The 18599-nt window shown below is 44.0% G+C and overlaps 1 protein-coding gene across 1 annotated transcript in view; it reads left to right on the top strand.

Moving 5' to 3' along the window:
- Positions 1–18599, top strand: part of LOC145404604 (prostaglandin E2 receptor EP4 subtype-like) — a 43518-nt gene that overhangs the window by 2440 nt on the left and 22479 nt on the right. The window contains exons 3-5 of the mRNA XM_080276122.1: positions 5653–5808; positions 17175–17320; positions 17992–18210. Coding sequence (XP_080132248.1) covers positions 5653–5808; positions 17175–17320; positions 17992–18210 — 521 coding nt within the window. The remainder of the gene's footprint in view (positions 1–5652; positions 5809–17174; positions 17321–17991; positions 18211–18599) is intronic.

The following is an 18599-nucleotide window of genomic DNA, read 5'->3' as shown; positions in this document are numbered from 1 at the left end:
ATCAACCTAAGAATTTTTCAAACGGAATGAGGAGAGTCTGAGTAAAGCTCCTTTCTCTCTCTCTCTCTCTCTCTCTCTCTGCACCCAGTTTACTGTAAGTGCCAGGACACATGCAAGTCTAGAAATAGTAACACACACACACACACACACACACACACACACACACGTAACGCTACTGAAAGTGTTTAAAAAAATTGGCGATTTATAACCCCTGATAAATTGTCTTTCATGAAGTTTTAGTTTTAGATATAACTGCAAACCTCTCTCTCTCTCTCTCTCTCTCTCAATTCAACATCCTCTCACGATGCCACAAATTATAGGCTATGGTTCCGGGTAACTCCCCCCCCCCTCCCCTCTCTCTTTCTCTCTCTCTCTAAAATTAGGTGCACTGATAACCCCCTCCCCTAACTCGAAGCCACAACCATCCCCCTTGGAACCACACAGTCTCCCCCCCTACGGAAACCCTCGGACTTATATGTCCTTCCCCCCCAAGGAGCCACATAGGCCTAATCCCCCTACGGAGCCACATACTCCCTACGGAGCCACAAACCCCCCTACGGAGCCACAAACTCCCCTACGGAGCCACCTACCCACCCTCGGAGCCACGCACCCTTCCCCCTCAGGAGCCCCACACACCCCTCCCGAGCCATGATCCCCTCCCCTCCCCATTCGATCCACGACTCCCCCCTCCCTTCCACGAATCCCCCTCACCACCCCTCTTCCAAAGCAGCCTGGCCACTCTCCCACACTATCTGTACTGTGACCTCGCTTGTGCTTGTTTCATAACCTGGTGTGTGTGTGTGTGTGTGTGTGTGTGTGTGTGTGTGTGTGTGTGTGTGTGTGTGTGTGTGTGTGTGTGTGTGTGTGTTTAGGGGGTGTGGGGCACTGTAATGGGGTCGGAGGGGGAGAGTGCTGGAGGGAAAATAGAGTGTGGAGGGAATGGGTGTTGGGGAGAGGACAGGATGGGGAGTGTTGGCTGGGAGAGAGGGATGGACGGAGAGAATGTAGTGGGGAGTGTAGGGCTGAGAGGGAAGAAGAGCAGGTAAGGGAGCGAGAGGGGTAGAAGGGAAGAGGGTGGATGTGGATGAGGCGGGGGGAGGGGGAGTTGTAGTGGAAACAGGAAGGGGAGTGTTAAGGTGAAGAGAGGGATAGATGGGATGTGTGGGGGAAGAAAGGCGGTAAGGAGTGTGTGTGGGGGAGGGAGGAAGTAGGGAAATGTGGGTGGGAATGAGCGTAGCAGAGTAAGGAACAGGTTAGGAGCAGAGGAGGAGTGAAGATTTGAGAGAGGAGAGAGAGAGGGGGGTAGGAAGGAGAGTGTTGGAACAAGAGGGGAGTGGGTGGGGGAGAGGGAAGGAGAGGGTGCGTATGGGCGTTGCTGGGAGAGGGTGGAATGTTACGCTCAAACTACGCCACACATCCTCTTTGGTAACGCAGCTGGTGGCATCAAACCGCCCCTCCCCATCCTCTCTCTCTCTCTCTCTCTCTCTGTATATATATATAAATATATATAGATAGATAGACAAACAGATAGACAGATAGGTAGACAGATAGAGACAGACAGATAGATTGATAGATTGATTTAGACACAGATAGACAGACAGAGAGATAGACAGATAGATTCACAGATACAGTACATAGACAGATACAGAAACTAAGGAAATAAGTTAAGTTCTCTGGATTTATAGCTAGCGCCGGTGTAATAGTTAACGCATCCAGCCCGTACACGCAAAGGTAAATGAATAACTAAATACAAATGAATAAATAAACAATAAAAAAATCGACCTCCGGACCGACAAGACTCATGGAAGTTTGTTTTGTCTAGATGTAAATTTGACTGTTGCGTGGCGTATACTGGGGGAAGAGTGTGACTTAGAAAAAACTGATTGTCCGCCTGAATGACCACCGTGCATTCGACAGGCAATCATGCATCTTTTTCTTCTTCTTCTGGTTCATTCGCTTTAACGTGGCCCAGAGTTTCATCCTTTTGCAGCTTATATCACGTAGCTCTGTGGCAGAAAAAGACAATTCTATGGCTCTGCATTCTCTCTGTGGCCCGTCTTCGCGACTAGCATCATACTCTAGCGTTAATCTATCGTTATAATTCAGCATTCAAGACGGAGGGATGACAGTGGTAGGCCAGGGTAAAGTGCACAGAGTATACCTTCAGGCGATGTCATTCAGCTTCGGACACCCCCTCTGGTAGTGAAGAAGTGGTTAAGTCTGTATCTAACTGCTCCAGTTCGAAACATCCATTTCTTAAGGTAAATTAAAGCGCCCAAATTGTAAGAATAAAGGAAAAAAAGGAAAGAAACAAGAAAAAGAAAAATAGAAAAAAAATAATGAGGTTAAGGAAATGATGGCTCACATTCTCGTCGGATAAGGAGACTCCCTAACACCTGTTCCTAGGCGATTTATTTTGTTCATTACACCTTGTAGTTCTGTGTTACTTAAATAATTCTAATCTCACCATAATCTGCATAAATAACGTACAACACGGCATTAACCAGTCGTATCCAAAAATAAATCGCTAAGGAAGAGGTGTTAGGGAGCCTCCTTACGCGACGAGATTACGGACCCAAGCCAAATAAGATGCCTAACCCCTCTCAGGTCAGTGGATGGCGGGGTGTGGTCGGATTTGAGGCCTGATTTGACTAGTAACCAAGGAGACTCATTCATACCTCGTAACTACGGCTCGGTGAATGTCATGCAACCTGGACCAGTTCCATTAGATGAAAAACAACCCAACTACAATTGTACGTTATTCTAATGGAAGATATTAATAAATTGATCGGTTATACAAACGTCCCTCAACTCCTTCCCAGTCCCTCGAAATATGGATGGGGGAGAGCAGGAGGAGAGTAACTTAAGCCTGCTGTTAGTTGGGTCCACATTTCAGTAACAACAAAAGCAACAGCAACTTCTACTACTACTACTACTACTAAGGAGAGGTTATCAGTCTGCAGAAAAGCAATAAGAAAAGTTATTAATCATCGGATACTCCCAGTTATCGACCTTCTTGATTATCGTAGGTGTTCTGTATCCACGCACAAGGTATCTACGTACAGGTGTAATTGCGTGCGTGAGTGCATGCGTACGGGGTGAGTGTGCCGCCATTAGCATATTCGATCACAGGTGCGGACGGATGCATAATTATGAGTGCACGTACACATGTACATAAAGACTGGTGTACTGGATAGCTTAAGTAAACACATGCACACGCACATAGGTGATTTAGACGAAAGTTCACACACACACACACACACACACACACACACACACACACACACACACTCACACTTACATAACATTTTTGTAACCTCCACGCTCAAGCAAACAAACACTTACATAAGAGATATCTTCACACACACACACACACACACACACACACACACACACACACACACACACAAGCAAACAGACATTTACATCAGATAGTTTTATAAACACACACACACACACACACACACACACACACACACACACACACACACACACACACACACTGCACAAGCCACAGGTCAAATAAGCTTCACACCCACACAAACAAGTAACAGTCTTAGACATTCACATTCTCTCTCTCTCTCTCTCTCTCTCTCTCTCTCTCTCTCTCTCTCTCTCTCTCATATCAGCGTATTCTATTTACGCTTCGGTCTCTGACCCTCACCAAGCCCAGACCACGGGCGAGAGGGATGGGGAAGGGGAAGAGGAGGAGTGGAAGTGGGGGAGGGGACGGTGAGGTGGAGGCAGAGGGGAAGAGGAGGACTGGGCAAAGGGGAGGAGGGAACGGGGTTAGTTAGGAAGTGGAGGAGCTTAAGGGGAGAGAGAAGTGGAGGAAAGGGCTGACGTTAGGGGGAAAGGGAGGAGGGGAAGGGATGGGGGAAGGAGAGGAGGGGAATGGGTAGGAGAAGGGTGGGGGGAAGCAGCAGGTGTATATGAGGGGGGTAGGAAATGGGACAACTGGAATCTGTGTTTGTGTTTACTGCTTTTATTTACTTGTTTACTTGTGTTAAGTGTCCACATTAACGTATGGGTAAGACTTTGATATGAAAGCCAAAAGTCAGGAGTTAACAGAAGTGGATTCCGATTACTGGGGAATATGTGTAAATTGAATACAGAGAAGAAATATAATGTGATTCACAAATAAAAAAAACTGATGCCTTTACTATTTTTCTACATTATGGCAGTTTATTTAAGTATATGCTTTTTTATCATTATCATTCTGCGTGTTTATGTCTATTTTTTACGATTTACCACTTTGTTCTCATTTGCTTTTTTCATCTCTTACACATTCATCACTTTTGTTACATACACCTAGATTGTAAACAAAGACCCGAGCATAGCCATTGCATTGCAGTATAAGATCTTCACTTCTGATTTAAATGTAATTGTTCTTCTATATTTTTTTAGGTATATCGTAGTCACAAGCGGATAGCTCTCTCTCTCTCTCTCTCTCTCTCTCTCTCTCTCTCTCTCACACACACACACACACACTCACAGAGCGGCATTCTTGTGGCGGGTGTACAGAGACGGATCCCTTGGTTCCTCTGGCCCGTATCATGATGTCGCGTCGCCATGTTTGGGGCCGAGTGATGTGCAGCTGGTACGGGGTTCGTCATCATCATCATCATCATCATCATAGCTTTGGAAGGAGATAGCCAGATAGAACCACCTCAAGGCTACTTCGTTCGTACCTACCTCTCACTCTCTCACACACTCCTCTTCCTCTCCTTCTTCCCTTTCTCTGATCCACTCTCGGCAGCAGGCAATTTTTCTGACAACCTGACCACGACCTCCTCCTCAACCCCCCCCCCTTTTTTTTTGTAACATCCAACTCATTCTCTTCCTCCACTCCCCCAATCTCTGCTCCAATTACTTATCTACAAACCAGAATCACTCCCAAACTTGCTCCCATTCTTCCCTCCAACATACGAATCTGTCATTTTTCTGATCTTTTACTAGCTATTCGTCTCCCAAACTCATTCCAAATTCTCCTTTTTATTTCTGCAGTCTTATCTCTACTAATTCCCAACTCACGCGTTTAGTCTTGTAGTGCAGTATTCTTTGTACTGTAGTGTTGTAATGTAATATTCTGTGTAGCACGTTCAATTAGTAGGCCTACAGTTGCATAATGTACCCTTCGAGATAAGATGCCTGTTGTAGTGTAAGCCAACCAGCCTAATGCATTTATCATTTTGTCTTAGGTTCAGATGTTCTTTCTCCAAATTCCTTTAGCCCGTCTTCTCGTTCGGTTAGGGGTCCTTCTAATGCTTTTTTCTTAGTAATTTATCTCGAATATTACACCCAAGTATTCTCTTTCATGCTGTCTATACGTCTGCAACATCGACTTACTGTAGATTACATACGACACATACAGGAAAACTTCATTGCTAAGGGGAAGATGTTGAAAACCCCCCTAGAGCTGTCGAGAAAGTGTCCTTATATTTCCCCTCACCTAACTTGGCTCAAATTTTCGTCTTCCCTCTGTGGCTTATTCACATTATTCACTGGCAGGAAAAAATGATGCTGCATCTCTACGTCCTTTCCATAGTATTTCGTCGTGACAAGCACCATATTCTAGTGTTAATCCATTGCTACAACTCAGCACTCAGGATGGAGTACAGTATCTAATTTCCACAATCTCTTCCTCCGCAGCAATTATGGGCGAGGTGGAGGTGGGAGTAGGTGAGGGTGAGGGCGAGGGCGGGGGGCTGGCGGTGGTGGCGTCGACGGTGCAGGAGGCGGCACGGGCACTGGCCTTGGAGCTCCACCACCAGCTTAATGACACCGCACCAGCTAACATGTCCACAGGTGAGTGCGCGAGGTGACGCTCATTAAGACAAATGCGAAGGATATATGAGAGGTGAGCGGGTCAGTTTAGGGTCATGTATGGTTAGGAAAGATGTGGTTAATACAGGAGTGGTTAGGACAGGTGTAGTTAGGGCAGGTTTTTTTTTTTTTTTTTTTTTTTAATGCGAGAAAGAAGGAACCAAAGGCCATGAGCCCGCAGTAACAGTTCCCTCCAAGAGAAAAACAAAATACAATATAGAGCCAAATTCAAGATCCGATCATTTTGAGATGCCTGGACACACTGCGTTTGAAAGACTGGAGATCATAGGCAGCAGGAAATACAGACAGAGGGAGACAGTTCCAGAGCTGACCTGTTGCATAAATGAAAGACTGGGAGTAACGGTTAACTCTTGCATTAGAGAGTTGGACAGAAAAAGGATGAGAGTTTGCTGCCAGACGGGTGCTACGCGCCCGTCGTAGAGGTGGAGGAATGCAAGCAGACAGTTCAGAGGAGCAGTGACCATTAAAGTAGCGATAGAAAAAGAGATAAAGATGCAACAGTGCGGCGAAGAGACAGAGGTTGAAGAGAGTCAGTAAGAGGAGGAGAGTTAATGAGACGAAAAGCCTTTGACTCCACCCTATTGAGAAGAGCTGTATGTGGGGAGCCTCCCCACACATGAGAGTTGTACTCCACACAGGGGCGGATAAAACCCCTGTATAGAGTCAACAATTGCGCAGGGGTAAAGAAAGAGCGGAGTCGGCTAAGCACACCCAATCTCTTGGAAGCAGAATTTACAAGAGATGTAATATGATCTTTCCAAGATAAGTCACGAGTAAATGAAACCCCAAGCATGTTCAAGGATGATGCAGGATTAAGCTGAATATTATTAAACATTAGTGGGTATACCTGTGGAAGATTTTGTCGGGTTGATAGGTGTAAGAACTGAGTCTTAGATGCATTAAAGACAACCATTTTATTTTTACCCCAGTCAGAGATACGAGCCAAGTCAGACATTAGGTGTGCCATAGCCTCATCCCTTGTTTGTTGAAGTAACTGTTGGGATGGGCGTTGCGGGAATCGAATGGAAAGGTGAAGGGTGGAGTCATCAGCGTATGAGTGGATAGGGTTAGATGTACAGCTTAGAAGATCATTGATGAATAAAAGGAAGAGAGTTGGTGATAGGACAGAGCCCTGAGGAACACCACTGTTGATAGATCTAGGAGAAGAACGATGGCCGTCTACAACAGCGGCTATAGAACGACCAGAAAGGAAGCTAGCGAAGAAGGCACAGATAGAAGGATAGAAACCGTAGGAGGGCAGTTTGGAAATTAAAGATTTATGCCAGACTCGATCGAAAGCCTTTGAGATGTCAAGTGCAATGGCAAAGCTTTCGCCAAAGTCCCGAAAGGAGGATGACCAGGAGTCTGAAAGGTAGGTGAGAAGATCGCCAGTGGAGCGTCCCTGACGGAACCCATACTGACGATCGGAAAGAAGGTTGTGATAGGAAAGATGCCTTAAAATTTTTCTATTAAGAATTGACTCGAAAACTTTTGAAATACAGGACGTTAAAGCAATTGGACGATAGTTGGAGGGTTGGGAGTGGTCACCCTTCTTTGGGACTGGCTGAATGAGAGCAAACTTCCAGCAAGAAGGAAAGGTACAAGTTGACAGACAAAGACGAAAGAGTTTGCCTAGGGAGGGTGTAAGCACAGAAGCACAGTTCTTGAGAACAACAGGAGGGACCCCATCAGGTGTGGGTTAGGACAGGTGTGGGTTAGACATTGAGTGGTTGGGACAAGTTTGGTTAGAATACGTGGAGTTAGGACAGTTGAGGTGTCGTTGGGACAGTTGTGGTTCGAAGGGTCAGTGGGGTAGGTGAGGTTGACAGGTAAAGCTAATTAGAACAGGTGTGAAGGGCAGGTGCGGTGAGAAGGATAGGTGTGTTATTCCCGTTAACGCCAGACGATTTTATTAAGCACAGCAATGTCAGAAAGGGTTAAAATGTATCTCAGAAGAACAGGAGGATAGGACATGTGGGTAGGACAGGTTGTTGTTGTTGTGGCCTCATGCTCATCTGGAAGTGAACACGGTGGGCTGCAGGCTGAAGTAACTGTCCCACTGTAGACCACCATCACCCTCTTGGGGAATGGGAAGGAAGCAGGAGGACGTTTCCGAAGCTAGATAACTATTCCGTCCGGTTATATGGATGCGACTGCGAAAAGGCGTCTCTCTCCACCACTCCATTACAATTAAGAATGTACAGTAATATTAACACCCTGTTTTACTCAGTTATTATTCACTTGGCATGCAATATTAATACTAAAAAGAGAAAACTAAGATAAATAACAGACTTACGCAGCTTATTACACCCTGCCTTACTCAAGTTTTTTCCCCATGCGTTAGGCAGACGGTAATTACTAGCAGGAAACAATTCATTTTATCAGCAGGGAACAATTAGTTTTATCATCGCCATCACACACACACACACACACACACACACACACACACAATACCGTACAGTCAGGGACAAATGTTCGCCTCCATTTTCACTGCAACTGCGTCACAAGTAGGGCAAGTCGTCAGTTACCTCCCTCACGCATCACATCAGAGAAATTCATCTATGGACAGAGAAACATAACAAGCCTATCTCTGTTAAGGAATATCAGACAGCAGTGCAAGGTGAGAACTACCGTACGTGAAGTAAAATACTGACCAAGTTTTTCCTCCCACTGTATCTTATAGCCTACATTCGGAACCTGAGAACGTCATTTTGATATGAAAGAAGCTTTACATTCATCCCTTAGGAGGTACTGGAGACAGACGTCTTCACGTGGTGGCACCGATATGACGGTGGTGGAGCTACTTGGCTATATGAATGTCCCTCAATTCTTTTCCTGTCTCCTGAATGGTGGACTGCGGGCGGAGAGCAACTTCGGCCTGCAGTCCACTGATTTCACGTATCAGATGAACCTGGGGCTACCACTACTACCACGGCCTTGTGAAATCAACACGCAAAACTTTAGTACTTTAACAGCAGCGTCTCTCCTGAGCTTGATTAATTCGTTTGTTAGTGGTAAGATTATAATGAAAGAGATGTCTGAGCATGTCTTCTGAAATGGATAAAATCCTCTGTCATAGTCAGTACTACGAGTATAACCTAAATAAAAAGTTTGAGGTATTTCATCTGAGTTGTCTGTAGCAAGTACCGTATATGATTGTATTTGCTCGCTGCGCTCGTAATCAGCTCCGCTGGCGTGTCATTTACCTGCAACGGTGAAGAGGAGCATGAAAGTGACCAACACACCTCCCCAAAGAACATCATTCTAGTCACAAACACACACACACACACACACACGTATATCAACCAAAGTGAGTGTGTTTGGAAATCTCTGTACACCCTGCTACTCACATTTCACAAATGAAGTCGCCGCAGGAGCAAAAAATATACCCTCAGAAGACATCAGTCTGGCTCAGACTCGGCATATCAAGCTTGCGTATGCAAAACATCGTTAGAAACGTTTGTCAAGGTTCAAAGCTTTGTTACATACATACATACGTACAAACTCGTCAATAGTGTACAGTAGTTTGTAAAATGAAAAGGATATCATTGTACCGAAGAGGTTAGCACTGAACCCCCCTTTCTATATCAGTATTGAGGAGGCGTCACTGTGGTCGGAGCTAGTAATTGTTGCAGGTTAAGGTGAGCCCAATGTACTGCGGCTTTAAAATTCCTTCCTCCTGCAGTCCGCTCTCCCCTTTTTGGAAGAAAGGGTAGCTGAATGATGTTAGTATAACCAGGCAGATGAACCGTCCAATCACATCAGTGCCACCACATGAAGGCGTCCCTCTCCAGCCTCCGTCACTGGTGAGAGTTAAGCTGCAAACTGACGCAAGACTCATCATTATGCAACTTCTTCCTGCAGCTCCTGTTTTTGCGAGAGTGCATGCTTTCACCCTCCCCGTCACTTCCACGCCAAATATGCATCCCTGTTAAGAGAGGGGCGCCCTAGGGAGACGACGGAAGAAGAGGGAGAGACTTTGATCTGACTTACGAGGCGATGGGGCCGTGGGATGAAGAAAGGGGAAATATTATGAGATTAGTGAATGACGTGGAAAAACGCAAAGATAAGGTTGGTGATTACTGAGAGGGATGGGGAAATATTAGCTTAGTGAAAAAAAAAAAATGCAGAAGGGCATTTGTGATACACGGGGGAGATTAAGAATAAGTCTTAAAAAGTGTCTATGGCTGTAAGGCGAGAATAACAGCACAGTCATTAGAGAAAAAACAGAATGCATAGTTAAAAGTGCAGGGCGTTAGGACAGTACTTTCGTAGCTAAGAGGATAGAATTAGTCTCCATTAACCCGTTCACCATGATAGCGTCTTTATTATTATATTTGTACTATCCGTAAGGCGTTTTTGTTGTCAAGAAATACCACTCGTAGTGAAGGAATTGAGGGAATACCAGAACACGTCAGATATAAGATAAATCATGGTTGTGACTGGAGGATAGATAAAGAGAAAAAACATGAGCATGGTGACTAATGGGAAAGCGGTAACACAAGCAGAGTAAAATGACTTGGAAGTGTGCAGGATGAATAAGAGATTAAGCAGTATCAGAATACCGGTACGTCAGATCAGATGTGAAAAAATTCCTGGTGGTGGCAGGGTGAAAGACGGAGAATATTCGCACAAAGTCAGAGGGAGAAAGAAAGACTTGTATATATGCAAATTAAAAAGCTTCGAGCGAACAGAGAATTTTTTTTATTATAGGCGGGAGATTTAGTGAACTGATTCGTAATCGTGGATAATTAAAAAGAAAAAGACGACGAATAGCACAGTGGCTAAACGAAATGAAAATATACGCTAAATAAAGGGATACGAATGATCAAATAATGAATTTTATTACTGGCTGCTGGGAAGACTGAAAACATTAGCAAAGTGAGTGAAGGAAAGTGAAAATATGAGCAGATACTGTACAGAAGCGCGGGGGATGAATTTTGGGATTGCCGCGAGGTTTGGAGAATACTGAATGTTCTATGTGAGAATGGCGTGATTGTGGCTGCAGTAGAGAGAGAGAGAGAGAGAGAGAGAGAGAGAGAGAGCGAGAGAGAGTTAACATAATGACTGGAGGAAAATGCTAACATAAGGAGGGCAAAACGATGCAAAAGAACGTAGAATGAAAGAATATAGAATGAATTTTGTGACTCATGGGAGAGACAGTGATAATGGTAAGGATGAAAGGTCATACACAAAATAAATATAAACCGAAGTATGCATGAAATATTATGACAACTGAATAATAATATCAAAATACATAACGTTATCGCAGTTCAAAGGAAGACAGAATATATTAGCTTAGTGAAAGAAAACTAAGGTATACATGGATTTTTTTTAAACATGATTTTTGAAACTATGAAATATCGGAAAACGCCAAATGTGAAAAAGATCCTGCAGGTCTATTGAGAAAAGGAGAGAACAGAGAGAGGTATGGAGGAACAGTGGGATTACTGTAATGTTGTGACTGGCGAGAACTTTATACAATATCTGAATATGCAAGACATGATTTTTTAATAAATGGTTAAGCATGGGGAAAAGGGAAATAATTTGTACAGTCAAAAATTAAAGATAATGGAAGTTTACATAGATGAATTTTATTACTTCTAGATTAAGGGGACTATCAGAATGCGTCAATTTCGAGACAAACTAGTTAAGGTTGTAGGTTAAGAAAGATGGAGAATATTATCATAGTTAAAAATACTGGAAGACACATGACTGAACTGTATTACTGACAGAGGGCTAGGGAACATCAAAATGCATCACTCATTACATGGTTGTGGATGAAGAACGGGGGAGAAGAATAACAATGTAAGCCAGCAGAAAAACATGCACGAATTCTGTGACTGCTGGGAGTTGAACAGAAAAGAAAAACACCAGCTTCGATTAATCTTATTGATAAAAAAAGAAAAACAAAGAGGAATAATACAGGGTAAATCGTGAAGGCTTGGCTGATTGCTATGACTGCTTGGAGACATAGGGAGTATCACAACACGTTCGCGTACCCTTGTCCTTTTTATCTTTCCTCGGGCACATTTCTCGCTTTAGCATCAGTGAAATAACAAAAGTACCGACGATATCCAAATTATTAAACTTCTTACATTATCATTTTGCTATCCTGGTCAAGCTCAGGTCCTTTATTTACGCTGATAATAGACGATCTTCTTCAGGTAAGGAAAAATAACTACTATTATCTCTCAACCTCTGGACATATTTAGGCATTTTGTTCAGGATAATATCACACGTAACTGATTAGCTTTTCAGCCGTTCATTTGAAGGGCCAGGCAGGATGGATGAACGAGCTAGACTACGCTACAGGAACGACCCAACCATATATACACACAGACTCTATATAAACACACACTATACGCACCAGAAAGCAGCATCCATCACCATGCAACACATCATATCACACTGTTATATATACACGCCTATTTGACAACAACAAACTAATCTCCGGTCTTAAGATCCACCACCTCCACTTCCATTCCACCTCCACCTCACCTTCACACCTCCATATTCACTACTACTTCCACCCCACCTCCACCACCACCACCACCACCACCCGCCACCTGATCCCTCCACCTCATTACCTCCGGCTAACATCAGGGTTATTCCATCTTGCTCTTTTTTCACCCTTACTTCCTACTTTGCCGATAATTGGATTCCTACCTCATTTTTCTTACGATAGAGAGAGAGAGAGAGAGAGAGAGAGAGAGAGAGAGAGAGAGAGAGGCCCTAATAACAAAACTTCTAATTATCCCTATCTATTGCTAAACGCCTCATCTCAAAACCTTGATCCACGGTGACGGCGAATTATATAAATAAATAGGAAGAATGTTAGATACATATAGATAGATGAGACCAGCTATGTAGGCATTTATATTCATAAATAGATAAACAGACATACAAATATGGAGGCAGATGGACAGAAAAACAGATAGAGATAATTAAAAGGTTTCCAGGTTATATCTCTGTCATCCTTCTCCGTTTCCTCCTGCCAATTCAAGCCGCCCTGCCTCATGCACTCTTCCACTTTATCCAACCACCCTATCCACCCATTCCACCCACCTCGTTCACAGGGTTGTGTTGTAGGTCGGATCAGAAGCTTCATAGCACATTTTCCTTAGCGATTTTGCATAATACGCCCTGACATTCTCTAGCACGCTCTCTATGTAGCTTTAATATAGACGCAGTTCGTACCAATAATATGCAGCTATAAAGCCATTCAGAATACTCCTAAAGTCACAACATAGCCATTAGCCTCCACCCGACCACGCCTGTGCAGTTCTCTTCACTGTAATCGCACTAAGCGCTATATCTTGTACTTTTCTCACTATACACACGTACACTATACACCGTAAGCCACGTCAACACCTACCTGAACAATGCAGTATATGCCAGATGTCGAATAACTCCAGAAATTCATCGTCCCGTTCACTACACAACACACGGACCAATCAAACACTCATCAACAAAACACTTTTGCCAGACTCGATGCTAATCCCCTCATATATTACACAACGTTTTATTATTTTTTCTGAGTGTATGTCGCAACAGTAAATGAACTATTTTAATCTAAATGCTCAGGTACTAATGGTTACGGGATACAAAAATAAATAAATAAATAAATAAATCAGATGCATCACGCAGTTCAGTTCACTGTATTACAAACTTCATAAAAAAAAATCAAAATAAGTTTTCTCACAACTTTAATAGTCACCAAATTTATGCACACATACTGTATATACGCGACAAATAATTTCTATCTATCTATCTATCTATTGCCAGACGCCTCAATCACGTTTGGGGTGGCCACAAACAATTCGCCTCCAAGTCGCCCTGTCCCCCGCCATTTCACTGCCCTGCTCCCAACTCACACCCCCCTCTCTCATATACCTCTCCACCCCATCCCTCCATCTCATCTTCGGCCTCCCCCTCCCTCTTCCCCCCTCCACCTCACTCACATACACTCTCTTCGTCAGTCTTTCACCCTCCATCCTCTCCACATGGCCAAACCACCTCAGTGTGTTCTCATAACGCTTCCTATCACACCCACATCCACACCACAACGCTCCTTTATATCCTCATTCGTCAGCCTGTCTCTCCATGTGACTCCACAGGCTCCTCTTAAATAACTCATATCCATTGCTCTCACTCTCGACTTGTGTCCTTCCAACAACGTCCAAGCTTCACTTCCATACGTTAGAGTTGGTATCACAATACTGTTATGTAGTAACTTTTTCACTTCAATGCTCACTTCCCTGTTTCTTATCACTGCTATAACTTTCCACTCGACATTATCAAAGACGCTGCATCTACTGTATTTATATTTTGCCAAGATGAGAATATATAATGCATTCTAAAAGCTGCTCTTATACAAATTTGACTACTGTCGCAGAAGCATGGAAAGTGTCGGTACATGAGAAAGGGCGAAATCTGTGGGAGTGTCTTTGGTCTGGCTATACTGCAGAGGTGGTGGGCACAGAGAGAGAGAGAGAGAGAGAGAGAGAGAGAGAGAGAGAGAGAGAGAGAGGTGGGCATTGAGTCGAGGTCAAGGGAATATCTAAACAAGGGGTCGTATTCTAAGTGGCTTTAAAGATATCGTAACATATAATCTCTGGCGATTTATCCTCCACCTCATTTTCCTCTTGTTATTGCATTTTACTGTAGGCTACATTATTTTTTTCCTGCATGTTATTTTACGTTATTTAGCCATACAATCAGGGGTGCAGGAGTAAATTCTGAGGTGCAGGACTCCGAGAAAATTATTGACCAATATTATTCTTAATCAGTTTATCATGAAATATATTGAGAGTTGGAGCCCCGGATAACGAATGATAAGACAAATACACACAATAAAATATTGCTGACTTATAAGCGTAAACAGGTACCAGGTCTGAAGACTATCTGCCAGTCTATCTATCTATCTATTTCTCTGACTATCTATTTATCCATCTATCTTCCTACCTGCTGATCTATCTATCTATCCATCTATATGTCTACCTATCTATAGTCAGACTCCATAATCCCCAATGGAATGGCCACAAACAAATCACCTCCATGTCACCTTGTCTTCGTCCATTTGGCTACCTTCCCTCCGGCTTAAACCAACCCCCCATCTCGGATATCTCTCTATCCCTAAATATTAATGTGACCAATTATTTCAGAGGGTTTAAGTGAAATACGTCTGCCCTGATAGGTAATGGATTTGAAATAATCTCAAATACTAGGAAGTCATCTGTACGTATAGATAATTATAGAGCATTATTTTTTTTCTTTCTGGATTCTGCATATATATATATATATATACATATCATCATCAGCCGTTTGAGTATCCACTGCAGGCCTATCCCGACCGAAGTCGGGACGATACAGCCAATGTATCTCTACCAAGTGGCTTAGGCTGTCTGGTAGAGATTGTATGTAGGGTGAGAAGTGCTTGTTAGTGTAATTGTAGTGTTGGAGTGGCTTTGGATGTGTGTGTAGTCTGTGAACCAAGTGTAATCAGCCCGCGCAAGCCGACTGGGTGCAAGCATACTTTATAGTAAGCGACACTGGTTCAACCACAGCATCCCTGGTGTCCGCCAATGCAGTACGTGTCCGGGTGAACACTCCCAAAGTTTATTACCCTGGCGGGGCGCGAACCCTGGCTCACCCGTGTACGAAACGCGCACTCTACCACTGTACCACAGACGCTCCATATATATATATATATATATATATATATATAAAGTATGCTTACGTAAATGATGGTTCTCTCTCTCTCTTTCTTTCTCTCTCATAGCGCACTTATATTTTAAAATTCCGACAGTATTAGGCTAATTGTTGATAGGTCTCCTTCAAATATGTGATTTTTAAGAACCGTCTTGGGTCGAAGGAGGTGGGGGAGCGTCGACATAAAAGAGGATACCTGGGCATCATATGGGGGAATAAATCGCTAAGAAGGAGATGATGCGAAATTTACAAAAGCACTTCGAGTACTGCCCCGAGCTGCGCCTCAAACCACTCATTCTGGACTACGAAAATGTCTCCTTAAATTTATTGTTGCTACTGAGAGGGAGAGAGAGAGAGAGAGAGAGAGTACTGCAGGAGTTGATGAAATCGCCATCTAATCCCTCCATTCGTCACCAGGCTCTCGTAAGATGAATAAAACTGTCCTCGGGTTCAAAGGGTTATGCTCTCTTCACCCCCTGCGAGCCACATGTACACAACCCACCTCTCTCTCTCTCTCTCTCTCTCTCTCTCTCTCTCTCTCTCTTCAAATCACCCCAGTACATTCCTCATATATTCATGCTACCTCTCTCTCTCTCTCTCTCTCTCTCTCTCTCTCTCTCTCTCTCTTCAAACCATCCCAGTACATTCCTCATACTTTCATGCTACCTCTCTCTCTCTCTCTCTCTCTCTCTCTCTCTCTCTCTCTCTCTCTCTCTCTCATTATCGTAACCCAACTGCGTCGCTACGAATGAGTAACGACGCACATTATCTTAGTTGTGGGTGGAACAGAGAGAGGAAGGTCACGGGGAGGCTTGTTTGTGGTGACATTTGTTTGTTACCGATTGTGGTATGGAGGTAATAAACAAGGAACATAACATCATCATCATCGCCACCACCACCACCATCATCATCATCACCGCAACCACCTCCACCATAATCATCATCACCACCATCATTGTCATCACCACCACCATCATCATTATCATCATCACCATTACTCTTTTCCACTGAGAAGTAAACATGAAGACGCCTCGTACTGAAGGGGCTAAATAATCGACTGCTAATTACACAACACAGGTATCAATGTGAGTGTATTAATCTGAATAAAATCGTCTGGCGGTAACAAGAATAAGACTATTAAGAATATCCAAGTCCTAGAAGGGTTTAAGGTTAGAGGGACGCCTTGCAGAAGCATTTATCACTTCTGGGAATAAGACCAGCTTAGCTAAAAGTTGGTGGGAATTCTCGTGGATGGGTTTTCAAGGTCTGCTTCTCTGGATTTTTCGTTATCGTCCCCACACATTAACACCAAAAACGCTGTTGCTTCTGTGATTCCCTGATTACGCAATGTCCGTGATTTTCTGTATGATTCTGTCTTTCCCTATCTCTCTCACCCCCCCCCCGTCTCTCTCTCTCTCTCTCTCTCTCTCTCTCTCTCTCTCTCTCTCACTAACTCTCGCGATAATGCCAACTCCGTAATTTCTCTCTGTCACTTTCTCCTAACTGTCCCATACTCTCTTTCCAACTCGACCCTTACTCTTTACTCTCTCCACAGCTCCCAACTCACTCCCCACAGTCTCTCCTAACTCCCCCATTTCTTTCTCCCCAACTAGATGGCGGGGCGGGGAGAGACACTGCGCGACATCTGAACGTGTACTGGCAGATACTGATCACTGTGCTCTACGCTCTAGGCATCCTGGGCAACGCTGCGGCTCTATACATCATCACCAAGAGCGAGACACAGCGCTACAGGAAGCAGGTATGGAGATGTGGAATTACCTGTATGTTCAGTCCCTGGTAACCTCGTGGCTATATCATCATGAGAGAGACAGCGCTATAGAAAGCATCTCTCTCTCTCTCTCTCATTAACGACTTCCCTACGATGACGCACTGTGTATATTTTTCTTGCTGCGACTAGACGACTCTACTCAGCTTAGGAGTCCCCCGCAGTGTAGTGGCTAATGAATATCTAACCACTCCAGGTCGATAATCTATCTTAGGCTGAATAAAATCGCCTGGAAGTAGAAAGAAATGTGTGATCTGACTGATGTGCATGACCTTTACTCCCACCCAACTGGTGTTGCAGAGGGACGCCTTCACGTGGTGGCACCGATATTACCAGCCGGCGGAGCTACCCGGGTATACAAACGCCCCGCAGATCCTTTCCTATCCCCCGAAATGAAGATGGTGGATTCCAAAAGATCATTTTTAGCCTGCAGTCTAACGGTTTCACGTTCGGATGAGCCTGGGATTGCAACTACTACTACTACTACTACTACTACTACTACAAATTTTTTTTTATACTACTACTATTATTACCACCACCACCACCACCACTACTACTCCTTCAACCTACACTCTCATTTCCCTAAACACTCATCCCTCTACCCACACCTCCGTCCTCAAAGCAACCTAACCTGACCACCACAGACGTTCATGCTACGCTGCCTGACCGGGAACGACCTGATGGCGCTGCTGGGGTCCCTGGTGCTGATGAACGTGCGAATCTACTTTCCCAACCCCTCCAAGAAGTGGCTGTGTGTGGCGCGGGTGGTCTTACGGGGCTTCGGGCTGGGGTCGGGCTGTGTGGCATTGGTGATGGCTCTCGAAAGGTGGCTCGCACTCACTCAGCCGTTCGTCTATACCAAGGTTAGTTCTGGTCCACACTGATACATACATAGGCATATATATTTACTTAAAATATACATGCATGCATATACAGTTATTGATATACGCAGCCTTCGTCTACACCAATTTCCATCACACACACACACACACACACACACACACACACACACACACACACACACACAAAGGTCATGGAACTGAAGGAAGGGTTGGCACTCAGATATTTCTCTATAACAAGGTCCGTCTCCACACATTACTACATACTCGTAGTAACTAAATAAATAATTGAGTGAACAAATTATTAAACAAATGCGATGCATAGATAGATATACAAATAAGGAGATAGGTAAACACACAGGTGTGTATGTGTATATATATATATATATATATATATATATGTATAATGATAG

Source organism: Coenobita brevimanus, chromosome 64 (assembly GCF_032717465.1).
Source record: "Coenobita brevimanus isolate Jiangsu-jjx chromosome 64, ASM3271746v2, whole genome shotgun sequence".
NCBI classification, from domain to species: domain Eukaryota; kingdom Metazoa; phylum Arthropoda; class Malacostraca; order Decapoda; family Coenobitidae; genus Coenobita; species Coenobita brevimanus.
This window is presented reverse-complemented; position numbering and strand designations above follow the sequence as displayed.